The 24,776-nt window shown below is 42.0% G+C and overlaps 2 protein-coding genes across 9 annotated transcripts in view; both read left to right on the top strand.

Annotated features, from left to right (window-relative positions):
• LOC140184945 (ubiquitin carboxyl-terminal hydrolase 2-like) overlaps positions 1 to 22,814 on the top strand; it is a 144,211-nt gene extending 121,397 nt beyond the window's left edge. For all 7 annotated transcript variants that reach the window (XM_072238184.1, XM_072238186.1, XM_072238183.1 and 4 more), the window contains 11 exons: positions 2,716 to 2,766; positions 4,616 to 4,739; positions 9,722 to 9,833; positions 10,000 to 10,110; positions 12,443 to 12,507; positions 12,683 to 12,786; positions 13,779 to 13,859; positions 16,309 to 16,387; positions 17,032 to 17,139; positions 17,804 to 17,924; positions 18,690 to 22,814. In XM_072238184.1, coding sequence (XP_072094285.1) covers positions 2,716 to 2,766; positions 4,616 to 4,739; positions 9,722 to 9,833; positions 10,000 to 10,110; positions 12,443 to 12,507; positions 12,683 to 12,786; positions 13,779 to 13,859; positions 16,309 to 16,387; positions 17,032 to 17,139; positions 17,804 to 17,924; positions 18,690 to 18,777 — 1,044 coding nt within the window. In that variant the 3' untranslated portion in view covers positions 18,778 to 22,814. The remainder of the gene's footprint in view (positions 1 to 2,715; positions 2,767 to 4,615; positions 4,740 to 9,721; positions 9,834 to 9,999; positions 10,111 to 12,442; positions 12,508 to 12,682; positions 12,787 to 13,778; positions 13,860 to 16,308; positions 16,388 to 17,031; positions 17,140 to 17,803; positions 17,925 to 18,689) is intronic.
• Positions 22,815 to 22,939: 125 nt separating this feature from the next.
• Positions 22,940 to 24,776, top strand: part of mfrp (membrane frizzled-related protein) — a 54,568-nt gene continuing 52,731 nt past the window's right edge. For both annotated transcript variants that reach the window (XM_072238177.1, XM_072238178.1), the window contains exon 1: positions 22,940 to 23,114. The gene's annotated coding sequence lies outside the window, so the exon portion shown is untranslated. The remainder of the gene's footprint in view (positions 23,115 to 24,776) is intronic.

The following is a 24,776-nucleotide window of genomic DNA, read 5'->3' as shown; positions in this document are numbered from 1 at the left end:
GACTTACTCTGAGAGAGCAGCATACTGTAGTGGACCAATACAGAGGCAGTGCTACACACTCAGAGCAAGGGTGGTGAGGCAGTGACATACTGTCAGAGGAAGGGTAGACCATAAGACATGGGATCTGAATAGGCCATTCAGCCCATCAAGACTGCTCTGCCATTCCATCATTTTATTATCCCTCTCAACCTCAATCTTCTCCCTTCTCCCCGTAACCTTTGTGAGGCAATCAGATCTATTCCCTTTTAAATAACATGGTAAATCAAATATTCATTTCCTCTTTAGGTGCATCACATTGGACTTCAAAAGTGATTTTTAAGGATGTTTCTCTCAGGCTAAATAACTTGCTGTAACTGTTTTGCATTAGGATTCTTGTTCTTTGGGGGCAGTTCCACAGGATTGAGGATAACCTGCCTCCGCTTGGCTTTGAGTTCAGAGGAAGCTAATATAGCCATTGTGCAAACCACAGTGGCTTCAGCCGATAGGGCAGCAGGTGCCCGGCAGGTAGCTTGTGACACCAAATGTTCCTCCTGCCACCAACACAAGGGGCAATGTGTGCTCCTAGTGAAGGGCCATGCTGGTTCTGAATACCATCGCAAGTGCTTCTTTTTAATTAGTCATGCATCAGAAGTTCCTAGTTATCAGTGGAGACGTGTTTTGAAGGTAAGTTTACACACCCGAAGATCCTTTCTTCTGTCCATGTGGTTATCTCCGCCTTTGAGAGATCTCAGAATGAGGTGGTGTGCTCAGCATCACTGACAATCCAATGCTGATCAAGTTGGCCTGGAAAAGGACATTGATCAACACAACAAATTGGCTGGTGAACGCAGCAGGCCAGGCAGCATCTCTAGGAAGAAGTACAGTCAACGTTTCGGGCCGAGACCCTTTGTCAGGACTAACTGAAAGAAGAGCTAGTAAGAGATTTGAGAGGGGGAGGGGGAGGGGGAGATCCAAAATGATAGGTGAAGACAGGAGGGGGAGGGTTGGAGCCAAGAGCTGTACAGGTGATTGGCAAAGGGGATATGAGAGGGTCATGGGACAGGAGGTCCGGGGAGAAAGAAAAGGGGGAGGGGGGGAGAAAAGCCCAGAGGATGGGCAAGGGGTATAGTGAGAGGGACAGAGAGAGAAAAAGAATGTGTGTATATAAATAAATAACGGATGGGGTACGAGGGGGAGGTGGGGCATTGGCGGAAGTTAGAGAAGTCAATGTTCATGCCATCAGGTTGGAGGCTACCCAGACGGAATATAAGGTGTTGTTCCTCCAGCCTGGGTGTGGCTTCATCTTTACAGTAGAGGAGACCGTGGATAGACATATCAGAATGGGAATGGGACGTGGAATTAAAATGTGTGGCCACTGGGAGATCCTGCTTTCTCTAGCGGACAGAGCATAGGTGTTCAGCGAAACGATCTCCCAGTCTGCATTGGGTCTCGCCAATAATAGAAGGCCACATCGGGAGCACCGAACGCAGTATATCACCCCAGCCGACTCACAGGTGAAGTGTCGTCTCACCTGGAAGGACTGTCTGGGGCCCTGAATGGTGGTGAGGGAGGAGGTGTAAGGGCATGTGTAGCACTTGTTCTGCTTACAAGGATAAGTGCCGGGAGGGAGATTAGTGGGGAGGGATGGGGGGGACAAATTGACAAGGGAGTCGTGTAGGGAGCAATTCCTGTGGAAAGCAGAGGGGGGGAGGGAAAGATGTGCTTAGTGGTGGGATCCCGTTGGAGGTGGCGGAAGTTATGGAGAATAATATGTTGGACCCGGAGGCTGGTGAGGTGGTAGGTGAGGACAAGGGGAACCCTATTCCTAGTGGGGTGGCGGGAGGATGGAGTGAGAGCAGATGTGCGTGAAATGGGGGAGATGCGTTTGAGAGCAGAGTTGATGATGGAGGAAGGGAAGCCCCTGTCTTTAAAAAAGGACATCTTCTTCGTCCTGGAATAAAAAGCCTCATCCTGAGAGCAGATGCGGCGGAGACGGAGGAATTGCAAGAAGAGGATGGCATTTTTGCAAGAGACAGGATGAGAAGAGGAATAGTCCAGATAGCAGTGACAGTCAGTAGGCTTATAGTAGACTTCAGTAGATAAGCTGTCTCCAGAGATAGAGACAGAAAGATCTAGAAAGGGGAGGGAAGTGTTGGAAATGATGTTGGCTCCCTCATCATATCAGTGTCGTGGTATTTTCAAGAGCCTTGAGGTGCCAACTTTTAGGTAGTCTAGGTCACAGGAATGTTTATGCACGAGCAGTGGTTGCTTGGTCAAGATATTAATCCTGCCACTTTTGCATTGTACTGACCTCCATCTCACCTGAACCAATACCTCAGGGAACAGTGGTCCCTGATAGACCATCAACCCAAGGAGAGTCAGTTGAAGTGGTAGAGTACCAGTATTCTAGGGAGACTTGGTATACATAAGCTTGGGTAAGAGAAGGAAGTAACTTCTTTATTAATAAAAGCTAAACCCTCAGCACCCGTCAGGTTAATAAGTATCCATGTCAGGACATGTTTAATTAGTTTTCTTTTGTAATGTGTAAGGATATGAGAACATTGAGTACTGGGATTATTGTTTACTGCAACTGTGATTTAGGTGTTTGTTCTACCCTTGTGTTTTTCACTTCTAATTAATTCAAAGCCCAATGGACTCCCACCTGTGAGACTATTATTTCCAGAATATTTAAAATCTCCAATTTAATCTTTATTTCTCCTACATTTTGTTTTACAGAATTCTAAAACCAGCCAGGGCCTTGTTGGACTTCGGAATCTGGGCAACACTGTAAGTTTCATTTTCAGTAGAAAACAGATTAATTTGATTTTGGATAATCCCCAGAAATTGGCACTTATTTAAGAGTGTGTTTTGCGGTTTACTTGTATTGGTTTTGGGGGTGAGTAGGATGACAGGCCGTAGTCTAAAGGTTAATTTTTGGAAACTCCAGCCTAGTTTTAGAGAATTGGCACTGTTAGAGAGACTTCTTCAGTGCAATAACTGTTTTTGTTAATCTTCATTTGGTTCCTATATTGAAGGAATCTACTGGATATGATCATCCCAACTTATGTGAGACTCAATTCTGTTTCTCAGTAGGTTTGACTCCCAAGTGCACTGCTTCTAACGCACTCTCAAGTTGGTCAAACAGCATATTTGTCTATCCTGTGTTATGAGTGTTTAATGGGAAAATGTGGATGAAGGTTTATTTTGTATCCTGCTTGTGGTGTAACTGCTCCATGAGTGTTTGATGAGATGCTGGGCCCGCTGTTGCCTGTAAAAGTCATGTGTTGAGAGCTCAAATTTTATTTCTGAGAAACAAGGGTTCCTTTCACTTTCAGATCAGCAGGATAGCATAGACGTGAAGTAGGGAACTGTTCCAGGGTTGGCACGAGTTTCATTGTGAACATGGCAGGATTTGGGTCATGAGGTGACTGCTTGAAGCTTCCCCAAAGAGAGAAGAACAAGAACAGGCACCAAGGATAGAATTTTCCAGGCAAACTTTGGTCTCCTTCAATCTGTACACAATTTCCATTTCTGGTCACTGAAGCAATTGGGAGCAATAGTTTTAGCTGAAAAATCTTCTCCCTGTCCCACAGCCTGTGGGTATTGACGATTTCTCTAATATTGATGTATCCTTCCCAGATGACACCAGTAGCAGAGTGGGCATCAATACCTTTAAAATGACCCTGAGTAATGTGTTTACTACATGTCATATAAGGGGTTATCACCAGTGTCATCAGTTGGACAAGGTGAGACAGTAGGAAACAAGGGAAGTTCTAGGCAGCTTGTGAATCAAACCCAAAACAGCCTTTGTTGATTAAACACTGTTGGAGTGTTTCCGTGTTGTGTAAACTGTGGTGCAAGATTTACAGGCGGCCAACTGAATCCAAGACATCTGCTTTTGCCTCTGTTGTATAAATGAGCGAAGGTTGCTCATTCAAACTATGTTTAAACACCACTAGAGGTTGCAGGTGGGGGTTAGTGAACTGCAATGAAAGAAAGTGAGTCAAGAGAAAACTCTTGGGGTCGTGGACGGAGGGGTAACCTGCCTCTCAATATCATTATCCTTTCTCACGTTTGATGGCAGCATCTCCCACACCTGATCTGAAGCAAATTCAGCTGCTTTGAGAGTTTTTTTGGGCAAGCTCATCCCTGACAAATGTAAGTATGGTGCTGAATATTTATCTGGAATTCAGAGACCATGCTGCAGTCTCCATTCGGTGGAACTGTTTGGGGTTCAAACCCAAGGTCTTCTGACTGAGACTGTGTTTCTATCGCTAGTGCCATAGGATTGGAAATCAATTGATGAACAGTGGAAGAGAGGAAAACAAAGACAGGAATGCATGATATAGAAATGTTCTAGTCTCCTGGAATTTTATTGCATGAGGCTTCCTGCTCCACCTTTTGAGTGTGGTTATCACTTAGTAATTGCAGCTCATCTTTTGTTTCTCTTACTGTTAAGAATTAAGCAAATTATTGGTGCCAGGACAGCAATGCTGTCCTACCTTTGGGATCCATAGCAATGCCTCAGTGAATGTGAGTTATTGTTCTGCAGAACAGCCCAGAGCTATTCTACCTGGGTTGCCTCTGATGTGCCTGGTCATTTATGTTCCTTTTCCCATCTCCGCATTTGCTGCAGTGCTTCATGAATTCCATCCTGCAGTGTCTGAGCAACACTCGGGAGCTGCGAGACTATTGTGTCCAAAACATCTACCGACGAGAACTCAACAACCAGAGTCGTACCAAAATGGCACTCATGGAAGGTGAGCACTCCTGATGAATGTGGTCTGGAGCAATGGGCATGCCCTCAGATCTCTGCTTCCCCAATCGGAGTTACCAAATGCCATCTAACCTGCTGTGTATTTTCAGCACCATCTGTTTTTATGCCACAAATACAATGAAGTATTAAACCCACCCCTGGGTTTCTTGTATACTCTACCCCAATTATACTGTTATAACTACTGCCAGTTGACCATACACTCAGTGGACACTTTATTCGGTATGTTTGTCGTCTTCTGCTGCTGTAGCCCATCTATATACTACTAAAACTCTCATGCTCTATCTGTCTGTTTTGTGACCTCCAATTAGCGCAAACGGTGCATTACAGCGGCGCTTTTTTCGGCTCAATCAAATTAAAATGCGCTAATTTACAGAATGCAGGCAAAGTTCAGGGTTACATATTCGTATAAAATTGCTCATTTGCAAAAATCAACAGACTCCCTTTCACCAGAGAGCCGATCCGCCGTCATGGAAATCGGGACGCGACAGCCCGACGCATGCGCACGGCCAGCCTCAGCAGCAACACCTACCGAAGCAAAAGGGCAGGGCAGCTCTATTTCGAGGGGTCACATTCTGCTAATCACCATCAGCATGTGCAGGATTGGGACAGATCTAACTGTCACCCATCAATAAGAGATAATTAAATCTTACTGTAATGACGTACTTCGAGACACCCATAAAACCCTTTGCTGCAGCCAAAGGACAGTGGTGACTATATCACGACCATTTAGGATAGCGCGAACCACATCATCAAGAATAATCAGCATCCTTTGGTGTTACTGCTTCGTATCTTCTATCCAGCATTAGGGTAAAAAAAAAAGGTCAGCCTAATTATGCTGCGTGGAAAGGGAAGGGGGACACTATGGTCAAGAGATGACGCCAAACGTCGTCGGGAAGCGGCAAGGAGAGGGAGAGAACAAGAATCAGACGAGGCCAGGGCCGCACGACTCCAGGATCAAAGAGTCAGGACAAAAAAAGATCAGAGAAGAAGAGACAGAGGAGGAGCGGCATGCACGTCTCCAGGATCAGAGACAAACAGCAGAAGAGATGAAAAGACGGGGCATGAAAGGGCTGCACGTCTCCAGAATGACAACGGGAGGCACAAGGGTGGCAGAGCAACCAGAAATGATGCCATTAAAAGTGACTTTTTTTAAATGAGGAGGAGCTATATTTGCTTTGCTATGTGTTGTTCTTTAATAAACTGAGGTTTTCTACTTCAGTTTCCAAAGCAAAGCGATACCAATAGCATTCAGGAAGATTTAATGTTCATTCTTGTCACATCAGACTGTGCTACCCTTCTCTCAAAGGGTGCCCCAACGGGTCACCCCGTTGTCTAGTACACTTTAAGGCTCAATGGGTTGTGCCTTCAGAGATGCTCTTCTGAATGCCACTGTTGTAACATGTGGTTATTTGAGTTACTGTCATCTTCCTGTCAGCTTGAACCAGTCTGGCCATTCTCCTCTGACCTCTCTCATTAACAAGGCCCACAGAGCTGCTGCTCACTGGATGTTTTTGTTTTTTGCACCATTCTCTGTAAACTCTGGAGACTGATGTGCATGAAAATCCCAGGAGATCAGCAGTTTCTGAAATACTCAAACCACCCCATGTGACACTAACAATCATTCCATGGTCAAAGTCACTTGGATTACATTTTTTCTCCATTCTGATGTTTGGTTTGAATAACAACTGAACTTCTTGACCATGTCTACATGCATTGAGTTGCTGCCAAATGATTGGCTGATTAGATATTTGCATTAATGAGCAGATGTACCTAAGAAAATGGTCACTGTGTGTAAGTATTAACTACGAAGATATCTTTTGCAATATAATTGCTTCCAAAATTTCAATGGTTTATTATTGTCAAGCATTCCACCATTTACCTACTTGTGGCAAGAGAAAGTTGCCCACCAGATGCAAATCATTACTGATTTGTAAAAATCACAGCTGACATTCAACCTTTTGAGTTTCATGAAGCATTGAATTTTGAAGGTACCAGATGCTGCATTGCCCTTGTTTTGCTGCCATCACTGTCCATTTGCAGAGGGTTATAGCACAGAATGAAGTATTTGACTAAAGCTGGACCAGGAGGAGAAGACAAAGTAAAATGGGGTTGGGGTGGGGTTGATTAGGAGAGGATGTGAATTCGTCCTCTGACACTGATTTTCACAGTGTCTGTACTTTCTCTGGCAATATGTAACCGAATGTCCCCTGCTTTTCGAACGTTCGCTTTACGAAAAAAGGCAGCGCGCGAAAAAAAATCAGCACGCAATAAAAGGCAGCGCATGCCCCGAGCAGCCGCTCTCCCCCAGATTCGGAACGGCATTCTAGCCGGTGTTGCTTAAACACGTGCCTGTGAGCAGCCATTAGCAAGATGAGTTCTAAGGTATCAGAAAAGCCTGAAAGAGCTCGTAAGGGTGTTACACTTAGCGTAAAACTAGACATAAATAAGCGTTTCAATCGTGGTGAACGAAGTAAGGACAATGTGAGTTTGGCTTGTGGAAGTTGACAAAGATGATGTTGAAGAGGTTTTGGCATCCCATGACCAAGAACTGATAGGTGAAGAGCTGATGCAATTGGAAGAGGAAAGGATAACAATCGAAACCGAATGCAGTAGCAAACGGACCGAAAGTGAAGTCGTCTAGGAACTGAACGTGAAGCAACTGCGTGAGATTTTCGCTGCAATGATAAAGTATGAGTTTAATTTTGAAAGGGTATGTCGGTTTAGGGCATATTTTCAAGATGGTTTGAGTGCTTATAAAGAACTGTATGATAGAAAAATGCGCGAGGCTCAGCAGTCAAGCAAGCCTTCCACATCAGCCATAGCAGACGACGAACCTCGACCTTCGACATCGAGGTGGGCAGTCATAGGAGAAGATGAGCTGTCTGCCCTCATGGAAACAGACGACAATGAGATGACATCCCAGTGTCCCACCACCCCAACCCCCGGGCCCCGGACAGATACCGATTCGTGGAGAATGCAGCGTAGCTGGGAGGCACACAGCACATCTTTAAGAAAAAAGCCGAAATAAACATGCTAATTAATTAGGTGCCACCCGGCACGTAAATGTCGGCCCGGATAAGAGCTGATGGCTGATTGCGTCGCCTCTGATCTGGGCTGACAATTACATGCCGGGTGGCAGCTAATTAATTAGCATGCTTATTTCAGCTTTTTCCTTAAAGATGTGCTGTGTGCCTCCCAGCTACCGCTGGACCCCTGCATGCTTCACGGCAATGTATCGGGTCACTGCCCGGAGGGTGGGGGCCACTGCACCACCCCAACCTCTGACTCAGCCTAACACCATCATCAGTGTGCTTGACGCTGTCCCAATTCCGGTAGGTGATACTACACTGTACATACATTATTTCTACTTTATATCGGCTGTGTATTTTTACGTGTTATTTGGTATGATTTGGCAGCTTCATAGCCTAAAGGTTACTGGAGAGAGTGTTTTTGCCAACAGCGCTTGCGTGAGATTTTCTGCCGAGAGCGCTTGCGTGAGATTTTCGCAAACGGCGTTTGCGTGAGATTTTCGCTACGGAGAACAGTGCGGCAATGGTTGTAGAGAAGTATTTCTACTTTATATAGGCTGTGTATTTATCATATCATTCCTGCTTTTACTATATGTTACTGTTATTTTAGGTTTTATGTGTTATTTGGCATGATTTGGTAGGTTATTTTTGGGTCTGTGAATGCTCACAAATTTTTCCCATATAAATAAATGGTAATTGCTTCTTCGCTTTACGACATTCCGGCTTACGAACCGTTTCATAGGAATGCTCTACCTTCGGATGGCGGGGGAAACCTGTAAAAGCAACAGAAAAAGGAAGGAAACAGTATCAAATAGATATCCCAAATTAATATTTCAGGCTCACTTTCCTTTTGGTCTCATGGGAATAACCCAATTTATCCCCTCTGAATCCTCACTTGTAAGGTCCCGCTCCTTTCAGTGTCTGTAGGCTTGATTTCCTCATGAGTGGGTAGGCTTGATTTCCTCATGAGTGGGTAATGTAACAGGAGATATCCCATTAACAATCAGAGCAAGAAGTCACCTTTCCGTGTTCAATGTTTTTGTCATTCAAAAATAACTGGGATTATTCATCTTTGAGCATTGGGTTAATACTGGGGGGGATTCACATTTTGGAGTTCTGACAGTGTTAGAGTCATACAGCACAGGAAACTTCAGAACACTGAACCCAAACTGACCAATCATCCCATTACAACAATCCTACACTAATCCCATTTATGCTCCACATACTCCCTACAACACTCCCAGCTTCAACCATTTATGTTCACCATTTAAATGACTAACCCTCACATCTTCAGTATTTGAGGCAGGGGTGGGGGTGGAGGACTGAACTGGAACATGTAGTCACAGGAAGAATGTGCAAACTCTCCACAGACAGCATTGGAGATTGGGGTTGACCTGGGATGATTGGAATTGAGTTAACAGTGGAACTAGATGTACCACAGTGCAAACCAAAGTAAATAAGGAAAAAACGTTTCCAAGACAGAAGTGTCAGTAACTAGGAGGAACAAATTTAAGTCATCAAGAAAGGGACTAGAGGCACCATGATGGCTCATTTGTTTACACAACAAGTTGTAACTCGAAATGTCCGGCCTGTAAGGATGGTCCAAATGATACCATTGCCAGGGCTCTAGGGAAAGAACAGGATAGTGAATCTATTGGAAAACTCTTTCATAAGTGAGACAAAGCTTCTCATTCTGGATAATTCTATGAACACATTTAAAAGTTGAGTTGTATCTCTAAAAATAGAGATGGATGTCTTTCCACCATGTGCTTCAAATCAAATTAAAATTAAACCACACAGGAAATGATATTAAAGAACAGCTTACAGTACTGTGCAAAAGTCTTGGGCACCCTAGCTACATGTATGTGCCTAAGACTTTTGCATGGTACTGTACGTCAAACTGCACTTACAAACTGCTTTCTGGTCTCTCTTGCAGAATTTGCAAAGCTGCTCCAGGCTCTTTGGACATCCCCCAACAATGACCCCATCAGTCCTTCTGAATTCAAAACACAGATACAGAAATATGCCCCACGATTTGTGGGTTATAAGTAAGTGATGTCCAACATATAAATAACAGGACTGAAACCAGCCACTACAATTTTCTTCCTCGTATTAAACCTTCTTAAGTGTTTGGTGAAATGTGGTATAACAATGCAAGTTTGTCCATTGTCTTTCACTGGATCTTATCTATGATTTTTTTTTTTACTCACTCAGCCAACAGGATGCCCAGGAATTTCTCCGTTTCTTATTGGATGGCCTTCACAATGAAGTGTACCGAGTGCTGGTGCAGTCCAAAGCTGCGATGGAAAATTTGGATCATCTGAAGTAAGTGGCCATGTGATTAATACCTTTTTGGATTGCCATGCTGAAGTCATCTGCTCACAAGTTACTTCCAGGTGTGGTTCAGATTGTTGAGTTCCTTTCCCCATACTGCTCTTCAGTCTTTTTGCTTCTCTTTGTGGGTTTCACATTAATTCAACTTGACTTCTCGAATGTTGAGCTCTATAGCAACCTACCAATGCTCTCCACTAAAATCGAGGCGAGAAGACTGCAACTAGCAGGGCACTGTCTATGCCACCCCGAGCTACCTGCCAGCCTAGTCATCATATGTGAGCCCAAGCACGGGAGGATGAACCCTGGGCGCCCTCCCAAAACTATGGTCAACACGCTCCTAGAAGACAGTGGCGCGGCTAATGTAGATGAACTGAACACACTGATGAGGGAGAGGGAGAAGTGGAGAATCTGTCATCGTGCCCGACGCCGGCCCCTTAGCCCTGAGTCGATGTAGTAGTAGTCTCTTAAGTTTCTCTTAGCCACTTCTTCCTCATGTTTGTTTAACATCAGTTGTTAGTCTGGCGGGAGGAGAAGATGGCAGCGCGCACAGCCTCTCCGGTGATGAATATCTGTTATCTGTCAAGTAGAAGGCCGTGCACAATCCTGATTTGATGGAGACAGACGTGAAAAGCACGGAGGAACATCTGGTGAAACTTCTGAAATGCCTGTTCGCTGCTGCTGCTACTGTGTGATCCAGAATCTCCGGAGGGGAAGGCCCCGAGTCCTCGGCTTTGCCTGTTGCTCGGTGGCCGGAGTCGAAGCGCTCGGCAGAGATGATGCTCGGTGTTGGAGGACTGGTTGGAGGCTCGAAGTTTTCGGACGACTCAGAGTCGGACTGTGGTCGGGTGCTTCCAGGATGCTGCATCGGCAAGTTTGCGGCGCTGGAAGCTCATGGCAGGGAGAGTTTTTCTTCCTTCTACCGTCTGCATGAGATGATGGGGCTATAGGGACTTTGAGACTTTTTGTTTTACCGTGCCCATGGTCTGCTCTTATCAAATTATGGTATTGCTTTGCACTGTTGTAACTATATGTTATAATTACGTGGTTTTGTCAGTTTTAGTCTTAGTTTGTCTTGTGTTTCTGTGATATACTGGAGGAACATTGTATCATTTCTTAATGCATGCATTTCTAAATGACAATAAACGAGGACTGAGTGTCCTCATAATCTAATCTAATTACGCCATGTAATAATAATTTCTAATGAGTCACATAATCCATCCCTGTATCCCCTCAGGTTCCTTTTAACTTTTTTACTTGTTTTTTTATTTCCATCTGTCAACATGCTGGCAGTCTTCACACTTATCCAATGGAGTGATTAAACTATTACAAGTACTTTTCATTTAGTTGCAAAAATGTGCTTCTAGATTAGATTAGATTATGAGGACACGCAGTCCTCTTTTATTGTCATTTAATAATACATGCATTAAGAAATGATACAATGTTTCTCCAGAATGATATCACAGAAACACATGACAAACCGACTGGAAAAACTGACAAAAACCACAAAATTATAACATATAGTTACAACAGTGCAAAGCAATACTGTAATTTGATAAAGAACAGACCATGGGCACGGTAAAAAGTCTCAAAGTCTCTCGAAAGTCCCATCATCTCTTGCAGACGGTTGAAGGAAGAAAACTCTTCCTGCCATGAGCTTCCAGCACCGCACACTTGCCGATGCAGCATCCTGGAAGCACCCGACCACAGTCTGACTCCGAGTCCATCCGAAAACTTCGAACCTCCGACCAGCTCTCTGACACCGAGCACTTCGGCCCCGGCAACAAGCAATAGGCAAAGCCGAGGATGTGGGGACTTCCCCTCTGGAGATCCTCCATCGCACAGTAGCAGCGGCAGCGAAGCGGGCATTTCAGAAGTTTCTCCAGGTGTTCCTCTGTGCTTCTCACGTCTGTCTCCATCAAATCAGGATTGTGCACGGCCCCTAGTTACACATACGATATCATTCGGAACGGCCGCGTGCACTGCGCCGCGCCGCCATCTTCTCCTCCCTCCTCCTTGATTCTAGTTCTTGGTTCTTTGAAGTAATTGAAAAACTTCAGAAATCTCCTAAGTTTTAGTAGTTTCAGGTAACAATACCACCCAACTCTGCACTGCCATCTGATGTTAACACCATCTCGTTTTGCATGGACTCCTTTTAACTGGCAATTTTTTCAAGAATTTGTTAAAATTTATAATTAGAAATTCAGGTCCTCAATTACATTTTTTATATTATTATTATTTTATATATAATTTAATGTTGCCTTGTGTTGAAAACTGTTGCTGTCTAATGGAAGTTCCCAGTTTAAGCACTGCTTTCCCCTTCTAGTCATGATGAGAAAGGCAGAAGAATGTGGAAGAAATACACCGAGAGAGAAGACAGTAGGATTGTAGGTGAGTGTAGAACATTTCAGCTTGCATGTGCACTTAGTCAGGTATATACTGTATGTCCAAAGATTTCAATAGGTTAAAATGGTTTGTTCAGAATGTGAAAATAGAAGGATGGATAGAGGAGGGGTTCAGACTTTCTTAAAGATCAATTTGGCTGATTTCTGCTTTTTTTCCTCAGATCTCTTCGTGGGTCAGTTAAGAAGCTCCCTAACCTGCAATGAGTGCGGCTACTGTTCCACAGTCTTTGATCCTTTCTGGGACCTGTCACTACCTATCTCAAAGGTGAGAACGCAGACTTCAATTCCAGGCCTCAAATTCACAGTGAGAAGTTAAAATTCTCTCGTATTCTATGTTTACCCCAATACCGTTTCTCTGCAGATTTTAATCACCCCAAAAGTTACCAGGATTTTTATAGGGATTTATTTGCATCAGGTTCAGATACAGGCTTCCAGATATGACAAAGTTTTACAGTAGCGAAAGTGGAGATACAAAGAAAGTCACATCATCTGGCAACCGCAGTAGTTTGTTCTCCATCAGGTATTCAGATACAATCTGACTATAGTTCGAGGCATCTTTGTCAATACTCAAAAAATCCTAAGTTAATGGTTCTCATGATATTGTGGGATCAGAAGTGGAAAGGGTGAGCAGTTTCAAGTTTCTGGGTGTCAGCATCTCTGAAGATCTATCCTAGGCCCATCGTATTGATACAATGAAAAAGGAAGTGGCTATATTTCATTGGGAGTTTGAGGAGAATTGGCATGTCACCAAAGACATACACAAATTTCTACAGATGTACTGTGGAGAGCATCTTAACTGGTTGCATCATTGTCTGGTGTGGAGAGGCCACTGCACAGGATCGGAAAAAGCTGCAGAGAGTTGTAAACTCAGCCAGCTCCATCATGGGCACTAGCCTCCCCAACATCAAGGACATCTTCAAAAGGCAATGCCACAAAAAGATGACATCCATCATTAAGGACCCCCCCATCACCAGGACATGCCCTCTTCTCATTGCTACATCAAGGAGGAGGTACAGAAGTCTGAAAACACATACTCAGTTTTTTATTATTATGTATTGCAATGTACTGCTGCTGCAAAATAACATATTTCACGACATAGACCAGTGAAATTAAATCTGATTCTGACTTACCAACCTGTATTGGTAATTGCATAAAAATAATGTGGTAGCCATTGTAACTGATAGTTTATCATTATCAACAGTTTGTAGAACATGCTTTAAATCGCTTGTTAATCCCCAGCTTTTAATGGTTTTGCAGAAAGGCTTTGGTGAAGTTTCATTGATAGATTGTCTGCGACTGTTCACCAAAGAGGATGTTCTGGATGGAGACGAAAAACCGGTAAATTGATTTTTGATAACTTGGTTACTAGGAGTTCCATTACCGTGTGTGTTAGGAAGTAAAGATAGCTGTTTGTTTTCTGTCTTAAGCATCATTTTAGTTCTATGAAAGAAGAAAAACTACAAAATAAGAAGCTAATCTGAAACATAAATTTGTGGAGTATGAATGGAAAAATCTGTTCTGCCCATTAACCACAGCTTCTGGTGTCAGAGTAATCAGGACTATTCACAGCAGTTGGAAGACATTTAAAAAAAAAATGTGAAAATAAATACAGGAAGTAAGATCAAGCAAAAGCCAAAAAACCTCTTCGAGATCTTTCACTATTTAGTACGATCATGAATTCTTCCACTCCATCGTGTCAGTTAATTCACTTAGTGTACAAATACCTGTTTCAATGTACTCAAACATCAGGATATTGCAACTGTATATTGAACTCCACAGTATCACCAAAGTTCTGTGAGACTGAAAACAAGAGTTCCTTACCCTCGTACTACAAGCTCCTTTCACATTTTATCACCCTCACATCCTAATATACACCAGCATTTTCAAATTTCTCATCATGAAAAATACTTCCACTTCCATATAGTTCCCACAAAATTTAATAAGCTTGTATGTTCCTGTGGTATATCCCACCTGGTACTTTATAATGCGACAATCTTAAGTCATTTTGCTACGTTCTCACGGTTCAGTTTACCAAAAGATTTCTATCAACATATATTGCTGTTGGTCCCTTTATCCAAATAACTATCATAATTATTATAAATTGTAACTTTGAGGCAACTTCTAATCCTTAAGATAACCCACCTAAACATAGAAAACAGAAAAACATAGAAACACCTTTGCAACAACTTGCCAACCAGGAATAACCCTTTATTCCTATTTCTGTTTACCACTTTTCAACTAATTATTCTCCCTTATTTGCCCTTCTTTCTATATTCTCAAGAGCTCTATTGAATTGCTAACATAATTTCCCTTTGACAAAATACATTGACTAATTTTAATTTGTACTACAATCATATCATCTCAACTGTTAGCCAAAACAAAAAAATGGTTTGTTACCAACATTTTTTACTTCAAATCTGAGCCAGTACCTGACTGAGACTCTGATCATAAGAAACTTCCTCATAGGGGTTAAAACATTTTAAAGATTTAAATGAAAAAGCCAACTTGTTTATTAAAACTGTTTGTTCACTCTAACCACCAAAGAAAATAGAGATCAAAGGTCCAGTGTTTTTAATGATGGGATTAACACAATTTAATGGGAATCAACAGTTCTTTGCTTGACAAGGAAAATTAGAGGTTTGGAATGTGGATGTTTTACATACTTTATGTTGAAATGAGTGCTTAATATTCATGAACTAAATTTTCTCACCTTCTTTCCTGAGAAAATTCATTTTTCTTTCTGGGGTATGAATGTCATCACCCACCCACTACCGAGCCAAATGAAAGTTCTACCCTAAGGACGTCATCACATTGTACAAAATTTCCTCATCCTTGCCAGCATGAGACATTCATGATAAGTCTATTTGCCTCTCCCTAACTACTGATTCTCATTGCCCTTTCTAGGAGATCACATAACCCAATGATGCTCGGGCAGAGAGGGCTCAGGTGTACATTTCCTGAATATAAAACATTAATTGATCAACATTTTTTAAATGTCAGAAGGTGTTGATAAGGTAGATAGAAAAAAATTATCTCCTTGGTGGAGGAGCACAGAACATTTGAAAAGCGCCTTGAATTAAAACCAGGCCATTCAAAATTGAAAGCAGTTAATGTTTTTCATACAAAACTAAAGGAAATTGGAATTCTTCCCACTACAGATGTGAGAACATTTGGTACTTTCAAGACAGGAATTGAGGGAAAGAAATTAAGAATGATGGGGCAAATGTGGTTGAATGGAGTTCAGTTACAGCTGTTGTTGCGTAACCAAAGTCACTGGAAAGAAGTATGGGTAAATATGAAGTACGTAGCATCTTTATTCGACAAAATGAGACACAGCAGACATTATATTGAGACCCCCTTCGGAGGAAGAAACCTGCTTGACCCAATGCTACATGACATGTAATGTACTAAAGATCAAAGGACAGTTCCATATTCACAGTGCTTCCTTTGAACTGCACACAACTTCCACCTCCTGCTTTGTGCCCACACCACAGACACCCAAATGTCTTCCAATTAACTGTCATTCACGGCTCTTAGGAACCTATTGTTCAGAGCTGCATTAATGTACAGTCCGTATTCAGATTTGAAGATTGGTGGCTAGAGTTATTTGCTATTTGTCCTAACACAGGTCACGGTTAGAGTGAATAGTAGACCTGAATGTCTTCCACCTAGTCTAAATGTTCAAATGTTAGCATAGACTTCTGACCTTCCTACTTAGTTTTAAGTGAATCATGGGCTGCGCCTCCTCCCTTGTTCCCAGTTCTAATTTAAAATTATTGTGTTCCAGATATGTTATAGATGCAAAGTCCGAAGAAGATGCACCAAGAAGTTCACAATCCAGAAATCCCCAAAGATCCTTGTGCTTCGTATCCTTGTGATAAATACATTTCTGTGATGTTCTTTGTGTATTCCAGTTGAAAAGTCCTCTGCACAGTGTTTAGATAAGCCATGGTTCATTTAGCATGTCAGGTACTGAAATATGGGTTTGAGTGAATAATCCCTTAACCTCAGTTCATTCTGAATCATCACTGAACTGGTCCTGGTACCAACCCAATGACAGTTACCAGCCCAAGGATAATACGACTAAGTAGTCAAGGGTACTGATTTTCTGTGGGTATGGTGGCGGAGGTTCAAAGTGTTCTTTGGTATCTCAATCAACTGTCCGTTGTTTGCCTGAGACAAAGATTTATGTTGGAAGTGGGTCCAAGCCACTTGCTAACTTAATCACACTTTCCAGCCACAAACTGTTAACACGGACTAGAAGTCCAGCTGATTTTCTCCCCAAGCCAAAAGCAATGAAGGTAAATGTAATGCTGTTAATGCCTTGGACAGCACAATGGCTGGCACCAGTATAGTTGCTGGATAACGTCAGGACCACTAAGAAGCCAGGCCTGGTTTCCAGTGCATGTTTTCTATTACTGAACACCGTTTCTTGTTTCCAGTTCTGCCTATTTTGTTCTTGTCATCCCAGTTTTACCAACCATGATCCTTGACTCAAGGTTTCTTATAGATTTGAAACGATTTTCTGAAGCACAGATTCTTACTAATAAACTTTGTACCTTTGTAAATTTTCCATTGAAGGATCTAGACCTTCGGGAGTTTAGCTCTGACAACAGTGGTGAGTTGTATAATATTCTAAGTTGTTACTCTTTGTACCAGATCTGTGATTGTTACACCACGGCCCTGACTTGTCATCACAATGGTCAATCAATGAAAGTGTGGACCAGATGTGCTGAAGAACCTGCTTCTGTATTGTAATGCTCTATGATTCTTTCTGTCACCACATGACTTGGATACTGCACATTAATATAGTAACCCTGCACCTCCAGTTACAGGAAAACTCAGGTCAGGAATTGGCAGCATGGTGACCAGAGAGGCCCTACATATGACCTTTGGTTCTCCAGTTTCCAAATCTTGTTACACCCAGCTAAAATTGTTGTTTTTAGACCTGTCCCTTTAAATAGGCACTTCCTATTTTTGGATCCAATGGGTGACAGTATAATAATAGGGAATAGCAAAAGGAGGTGAAATGGATTAAATTCAGCGGTTGCTCAATCTATTCTTTATGTAGATGGAAAAGAGGTAAAAATTTAATCAAGAACATGAAAGGAAAGGATTTAGCTAGCAGTGAGAGTCATATTCCTATCCATGTTACGTCATGGAATATTCTGACATATTCTTCCTGCAGTTTCCAGTTAAATTGAATCAGTTGCTATGGGATGGTTGGCTAAGAATATAGTAAAACAGCTGTTTTAATTGTCCTTCAATCTTCCTTCTCACAGTTCACGCAGTTTACAATCTCTATGCCGTGTCCAATCATTCAGGCACCACCATGGGTGGCCACTATACTGCATATTGCAAAAACCCGCAGTCTGGAGAATGGTACAACTTCAATGACTCCAGGTGAGTTCTGGCTCCAACATGTCAAGCACTGCCTAACTCGTGATTGCTTTTGCCATCAACCCCTCCCTATCACCCCAAATCATCCCACAAAAGACAATTTCCAAGATTGCACACTTCAAGCCTGGCCTGTATTGATAACAGAAGCCAAATGATTTGATGACAAGTGAAGCAAAAGAAGCAGACGGGTTTACTAACTACATTAAATATTCAGAGCCTCATATGCAACCACAGACCCTGAAAAGCAATCTATGTGAATTTCTGTGATCTACCCTCCCGGCAATCACACATTGGCTGAGAACATAGCTTACAAAAGAGTAGTGGTTAACTGCTGGCCGAGTACCTGGAGGCCTGGACTTTTGATCAAGATGTGTTAATATGGATTCAATGATAGTCCATAAGTCTGAGTAATTAAAAACATTTTGTGAAGAAAACTAGATTGAGAATAATGATCATCATCAGATAGATAATGACCTATCTGATTTATGAAGAGGAGGAACAATCTGTCACTCTTGCATAGTCTGTCCATTTAGTGACTGGCAACCCACTGTAATTTGTTTAACTGGTACAATAGCCTCTCTTTGAAATAAACAATCAAGCCAATTGCATAGGAGCCATGCTTGTGACACCCACATTCTGTGAACAAATAATTTTTTAAAATTATATTTGCGTAACAATACTAATGCAGGCTTAACAGCAGTTGTCAAACTTCCTTGGTAGATACATTGTTAAGATAAGATGTGTAATTCATAGATTCTTTCTTTTCAGGGTAACCCCAATGTCTTCAAGCCAGATAAGAACAAGTGACGCCTACGTTTTATTCTATGAACTCTCCTGCCCTTCCTCTCGGATATAACGATCTCCGGACATGAAAGAATGGGGAAAGAAAAGCAGCTTTTTAAAAAAAAAACAAGAACCGTCTTACACCAATGGCAATATTTTTAAGTGATCTCTTCTGTCCTTGATATCATAAACAACACGAAATCTCTGCCTACTGCAGTGAAGCTATGTCAACGAGATGCTGAACCAATCAACATCCAGGTGGATTACACCAAGCCTGAAAGGGGAAAAATGGGTGGAGGTGGGGATGATTGTTGGCAGAAGGTTACACAAAGGGCTGTTTCTGAAACTAGGTGATCACCCTGCTGCCATTGACAATTCTTTTTCCAAAGTACACACCAGCATCTGATGCAGAGCAACTCAAACTCAGATCAACAACTTACTGATGAAACGCCATTCACAGCAGTGAACTGCTGGGGCTGCTGATTCTGTACCAGCATCTCTCCTCTCTGTACTGTCTTGGAGTACGTTCATTTCGGAAGGCAAAAGTTTTCGTTCAAGCCTTTTGAAACATTAAAACCATGAATTGTTACAGAGACTGATAACCTCTGAGTTGCAAGCAGGAAAATTGGGCTCAGGAGAATATTTAAGTTTATTTATGTTTTATTTTTGGTTCTGTTGCAGTGACTTGCCTGTGACACATTGGTTAGAACCATCATCAGCTGAAGGACAAATGTTCCCAGGTGCACGATCTGCCTTCTCAGACTGGGAACTTTTTCTCCTCCTACTGTTTCTGTCATTCATGCATTTTTTTTAAAGAAAAAATTTTCTCACACTTCATAAAATATGATTTCTGATCTAACTTTCTAAGTTTAGATGTTAATTGAAGAGATGTACACTATTTACGTGGACTGACAGGAGTAACATTTATTTGCCTGCATTAATTACTTCTATCTCCAAATCCAGCAGGGAGTTTTCTCTGATCCATATTTGGAGCTGAACTATCACACAGAGTTTGATTATAGCTAAGAAAGACCTAGCCTCTTCACGGTAGGGAATCTTTCTTAATAACAAGTCTTTGTCCTTTCAAACAAGGATTCTAAGTTTCTGATTAGAAAATTGGTACCAAGACAACCAACCACCTTATGGGATAAATGGTTCTAGCTTTTCTCATTTCTTCCCAGTGAGAAGCTTGTCCACCAGAACATTGAGTAGATGGTCACCAAAATTCAGGCAGTTTTTATCTTAGCTCATCTCAAGTCCATTACAGGAAGCATTCTATAGTGACCTTCTCTCTTGACTTTTGGCAGCCTCTTTCTTCTCTCTCCTTATTCCCCAATTACCCAGCCACCTTACTCCTAAAAGAATGTGCAGCACATTCAAAACGTGGATAGCATGTCCTTTGTTGCCGTTTGTTCCTCATACCTTCCTTACTTTTCCCCCCTTCAGTTCCTTAATATACACCTCAGTTCAGGAAAATAGGGCATTGGGTTAAGAATTTAACTAACTCAATTTAATTGCAGGCCAGTACTGGATTCCTGTAGGGATTTTAACTATGTCAAGACTTCTTGCCCCTGATGCATTGCGTACCTTCCCGATTCCTGTTTTAACAAACTACTGACAACAGATGTTCTATCAGGTCATTTTAGCTGGATTTAAATGTTGCATTCTTAACAGATTTACTTTGGTTTTGACCCCGCTTCCAATTCTAGTGGTGAATATGTTCATTTGATCTGTGAGGGAAGAGGTTATATGGAATCAGAGAGATTAGTTTCAGCGGAAACGGATTGCAGAGATTGTGGTATTGAAAGTGATTTGAAGCATCTCCTTTCCATGACATTCTGTGATCGGGATTTTTTTTTTTTTGGCTACTCTTCCCGAGCTGTGAGTTTTGATCCGTCCAAATGTGATTTCAGAAATCCGGTCACTGACCAGTGACACTTACACTTTGATCAATCACTAAACATTTTCTTAAAAAAGCGAAAAAGATGCTCTCATCGCTGGGGAAAGCACTGTGTCTTTTATGTTTCAATGAGAGAGGATGGAGTATAAATATCCACTGCTTTCGTCCCATTATTACCTCCTTCTCTCCGTCTCCTGTCTCTCGCTGTATTCGGATTGATTGTGTGTTCAGCCATTTCCTTTCCGCTTTGTCTATGTCTATCCACCCGTCTTCAATTTTCCCGGATTGCTCTACAGTGCCCCGAATCACATCTGTCTACTGCTATACATTTTCCAGCACGATATTGCTACCAGGTCTGCCTAAAACTTCAAAGCACCTCCGACTACAGTAAGAGAGGGGACAAATTTAACGTAATGTGCTCGCCTATTACTCAAACTCCCCCTCAAATGTCGTCATCTTAATAGGGCTTTTTAATTATAAGATATTAAAGAAGACTCGAGTTTCAAACGTGTTAATTTTTAACTATTAAATGCATGGAGACGTGATGACTGTTCTCTTTTGATATGTCGTGGGTTTATGGATTTATCTTGTTTACTGTGTAAACAAGCACTGGATTTATTTTATATTATGTACAGTGAGGAGTTGTACATAGAAAATTAACTATATAGAGTATCTAGAATAACAGCTGTGTGTATACATGCGCAGTATAATTATATCTATATTTAAAAACTTGTGTCTTGGGATGACAGCCTAATGATTGGGTGCTAAACAGCGATCTTAGCCCTTGATACCCTCTGAAAACCTGTTTGGTGTTTGTGTAATTTAAAAGGAAGAGCGTTCTTTTTGAAACTGGACCCTCTCGGTTTCCGAGGAATGTTGCTTGGGCTAGTTTGCACGCTGTTCCCAGGCAAGGTTATGTACGGTACGTTGAACTTGGTGCATTATTTTTGTTACTTTAATCGCCTTGGCTTCATTCTGCTCCCCCCTCCTCCTCCACCACCACCCTAAGATCAATAACGTGTGGGTGTGTGAATGGTGTATATATTTGTTTCAGTCACGATATTGTAACCAGTGCAAGGTTCAATATCTCTACAATTAAGTTCTCCAGAAGAGACCATTTCTGGAACATGGAGGTGGGTCACGAGTCCTTTAGAATCAAATAGTGCACGTTTGATTATTACGCAAAAGCCGGGGCTTGCGCTTGCTTTGACGGCACTATTGATCAGAGGACATCTGACTGTGCCGAACCAATCTGCATTTCGGTCACAATACTATGTTCCGGGCCCACAGAAACTAGATAAAATAAATCCCAAGGCAAGGTTTACAGATCGTGGAAACTGCTGTGTAAAAAAAAAAGGTTTTATTTTTCTTTTGATATAAATCTTTTAATCGTCATTTGGGATCTGTCCTGCCCGAGAATCTCAACGTTCAAAATATAAAGGTATTTACAGGAAGATTAGAGTTTTTGGTTACCCAGAGAATGGCGAGCATCTGGAATTTACTGTCTGCAGATGTGATATAATGTGACTCTTGACACATTTGTAAAACACCCAATTGCACATTGAAGAACCGTGGCCTGCAAATTGGCACCTAAAGCAAGAAGCAGAGATTGGGCGGGTGGCACTTTTTTCGACTGGCAGGGACACGGTGAACCCAATAGCTTTCTATTCTATCCCTAATTTTCCAGAATTCCGCTTGACAGCAAAGCTCTAATTTTAGCATGTCCGTTAACAGTGCATCGAGTTCACAGACCATCGCAGGGAGGCAGAGGATGAGCATTATGAAGTCCCCATGGTAGTATTTATTCCTGCCTGGTTGCAGAGCACTACGAACGTAAGGTGCTTTGCCGCTTGGCTTTTTACAGTGGCAAAGGTTGGGGGCGGTAGAGAGAGGAGACAACTCCGGGCTGAATGTGCAATGATTATGGATCTCGATCTGTGAACAGCGACTGCCCGGGTGCTGTGAAATTTATGCAAATTATAGTCAGCTGATTTTCTCACATTCAGCCACACTCCTTAACCATCGGTATTAATTTATTGTATTATTTTCTTTTAACTGGAATGTTCTGTAACAAAAAACAAATCGTGGAATCTGCACATTACTCTTAAAGCGGTGCACCAATGGTGAATATGTTTAAGATCACTAAAGGGCGTACGCATGTATTTTTTAAGACCACTTTTGATGAAAATAAAGCACTGAATATTAAACAACTGCTTTTATATCCTGGTTCTGATTATTTCGGAGGTGTGATCCGGCGTTTCTGATCAGATAATCATGTGACATCTGATCACATGCCGTGTGCTACTGCTACAGTTCCCTCACTGGCGGTGGCTGTACGTCCAAGTGACGTTCTGGTGCTGGCAAGTCAATTTATACTCATTCCTAAAAGCCATACAAAGATGATGGTGAGGTATCACTTTTTAAACTTTCCAGGAACTCTCAGAGTTACTGAGTTTGGAACTGGAGGATTTAGACCTAGTCAAGATGAAGAACTGATGATATGCTTTCAGGTCAGTATTATGGGAATTTGTAAGCAGAGCTGCTCTCGTATTCCTGCTGCCCTTGTCTTTTTTGATGGTGGACGAAACAGGTTTGACTCGTGCTATTACGGCATCTTTGTGGCTGCTATGCATTTCATGGATGATGCACATTGCAGATTATGTGCTGCAGGGATGGATGGAATATTTAGAAGAGGGGAAGAGGTATTGTTCATGTTGACTCCTTTGTCCTGGATAGTGCCAAACTTCAGTGTTTGTGGAGTGATATTTATCGGGGGTAACTGGAGAATATTTTATCATTCTCTTGAATTAAGCTTTGCAGATCATAGAACACAGAAATTTACAGCACATTACAGGCCCTTCGGCCCACAATGTTGTGCCGACCATGTAATCTACTCTAGAAGCTGCCTAAATTTTTTCCTGCCGCATAGCCCTCTATTTTTCTGTGTCTCTTAAAAGACCCTATTGTATCCACCTCTATTACTGTAACTGGCAGTGCATTCCACGAACCCACCACTGTCTGTGTAAAGAAAGCTGCCTCTGACATCCCCTCTGTACCTACTTCCAAGCACCTTAAAGCTGTGCCCCTCGTGTTAGCCATTGGTGGAAAAGCTTGAGCCACTTGCCATAGGATAGCTATATTTTGCCTTGCTTGTGTTAAGACCATAATATACAGGAGAAGAATTAGGCCATTTGGCCAATCAAGCCTGCTGCACCATTCCATCATGGCTGATTTATTATCCCTCTCAACCCAGTTCTCCTGCTTTCTCCCAGTAACCTTTGACACCCTTACTAATCAAGAACCTCTCAAACTCCATTTTAAATGTATCCAATGACTTCCCAGTCCTCTAGATACTTGTTAAACTACAGTATTAATTGCTACTGCAATTAAGTTTCTGGTTAATGCTAATCATCTAGGCTATTGATTGTGAGGGAGCCAGCAATGAAATAGTGAAGGCCAGGTGGTTAGACTCTGTTAGAAATTATCATTATCTAGCACTTGATACAAACATATGCCATTTGTTAGTTATTATCTAGGTCTTGCAGCTTGCAAGGTGGGCTGCTTCATTTTCTAAAGAGTTGGAAAGGGAAATGAATGTCATATATTCCCCAATAAATACCCTGAATTCTGACCTTGTGATGGGTTATTAGAAAAACTACTGAAGATGACTATCCTGATGTACTTTGCCATAAATGACTAGGGTGACTGACCTTCAGCAACCACGTTTATGTCTGGTATGACTCTAGCCGGTGGAGAGTTTTATCCCTAAATTCCATTCACTTCAGTTTTACCAGGGCAACACAAGACACTGCAGGTGCTGGAATCTGGAGCACCAAATAGTCTGGAGGAATTCAGCAGACTGAGCAAGCAACATCTATGTGGGGGGAAGGAATTGTCAATACTTTGAGTTGGGGTGGGAAAAGTTACACAAAGTTGTTAAACATAAGTGACACTGACATAATATTGAAGAGAGGTTCAGTATTACATTAGTGTCAGATTATATTTGCATACAGAGACATTTTATTGGTATTAATTTGAGCTATTTTGTAACTAAAGAATTCATTATTTAAACAACTTTTCAACTGGTTCCAACTTAACATCTGATTTATAAATAACAGTGGCATAGCTCAGGGAAAGGAATGTGCATGTGAATGGATTTAACAATGAATAAT

This window comes from Mobula birostris, chromosome 20, assembly GCF_030028105.1.
Source record: "Mobula birostris isolate sMobBir1 chromosome 20, sMobBir1.hap1, whole genome shotgun sequence".
NCBI classification, from domain to species: domain Eukaryota; kingdom Metazoa; phylum Chordata; class Chondrichthyes; order Myliobatiformes; family Myliobatidae; genus Mobula; species Mobula birostris.
This window is presented reverse-complemented; position numbering and strand designations above follow the sequence as displayed.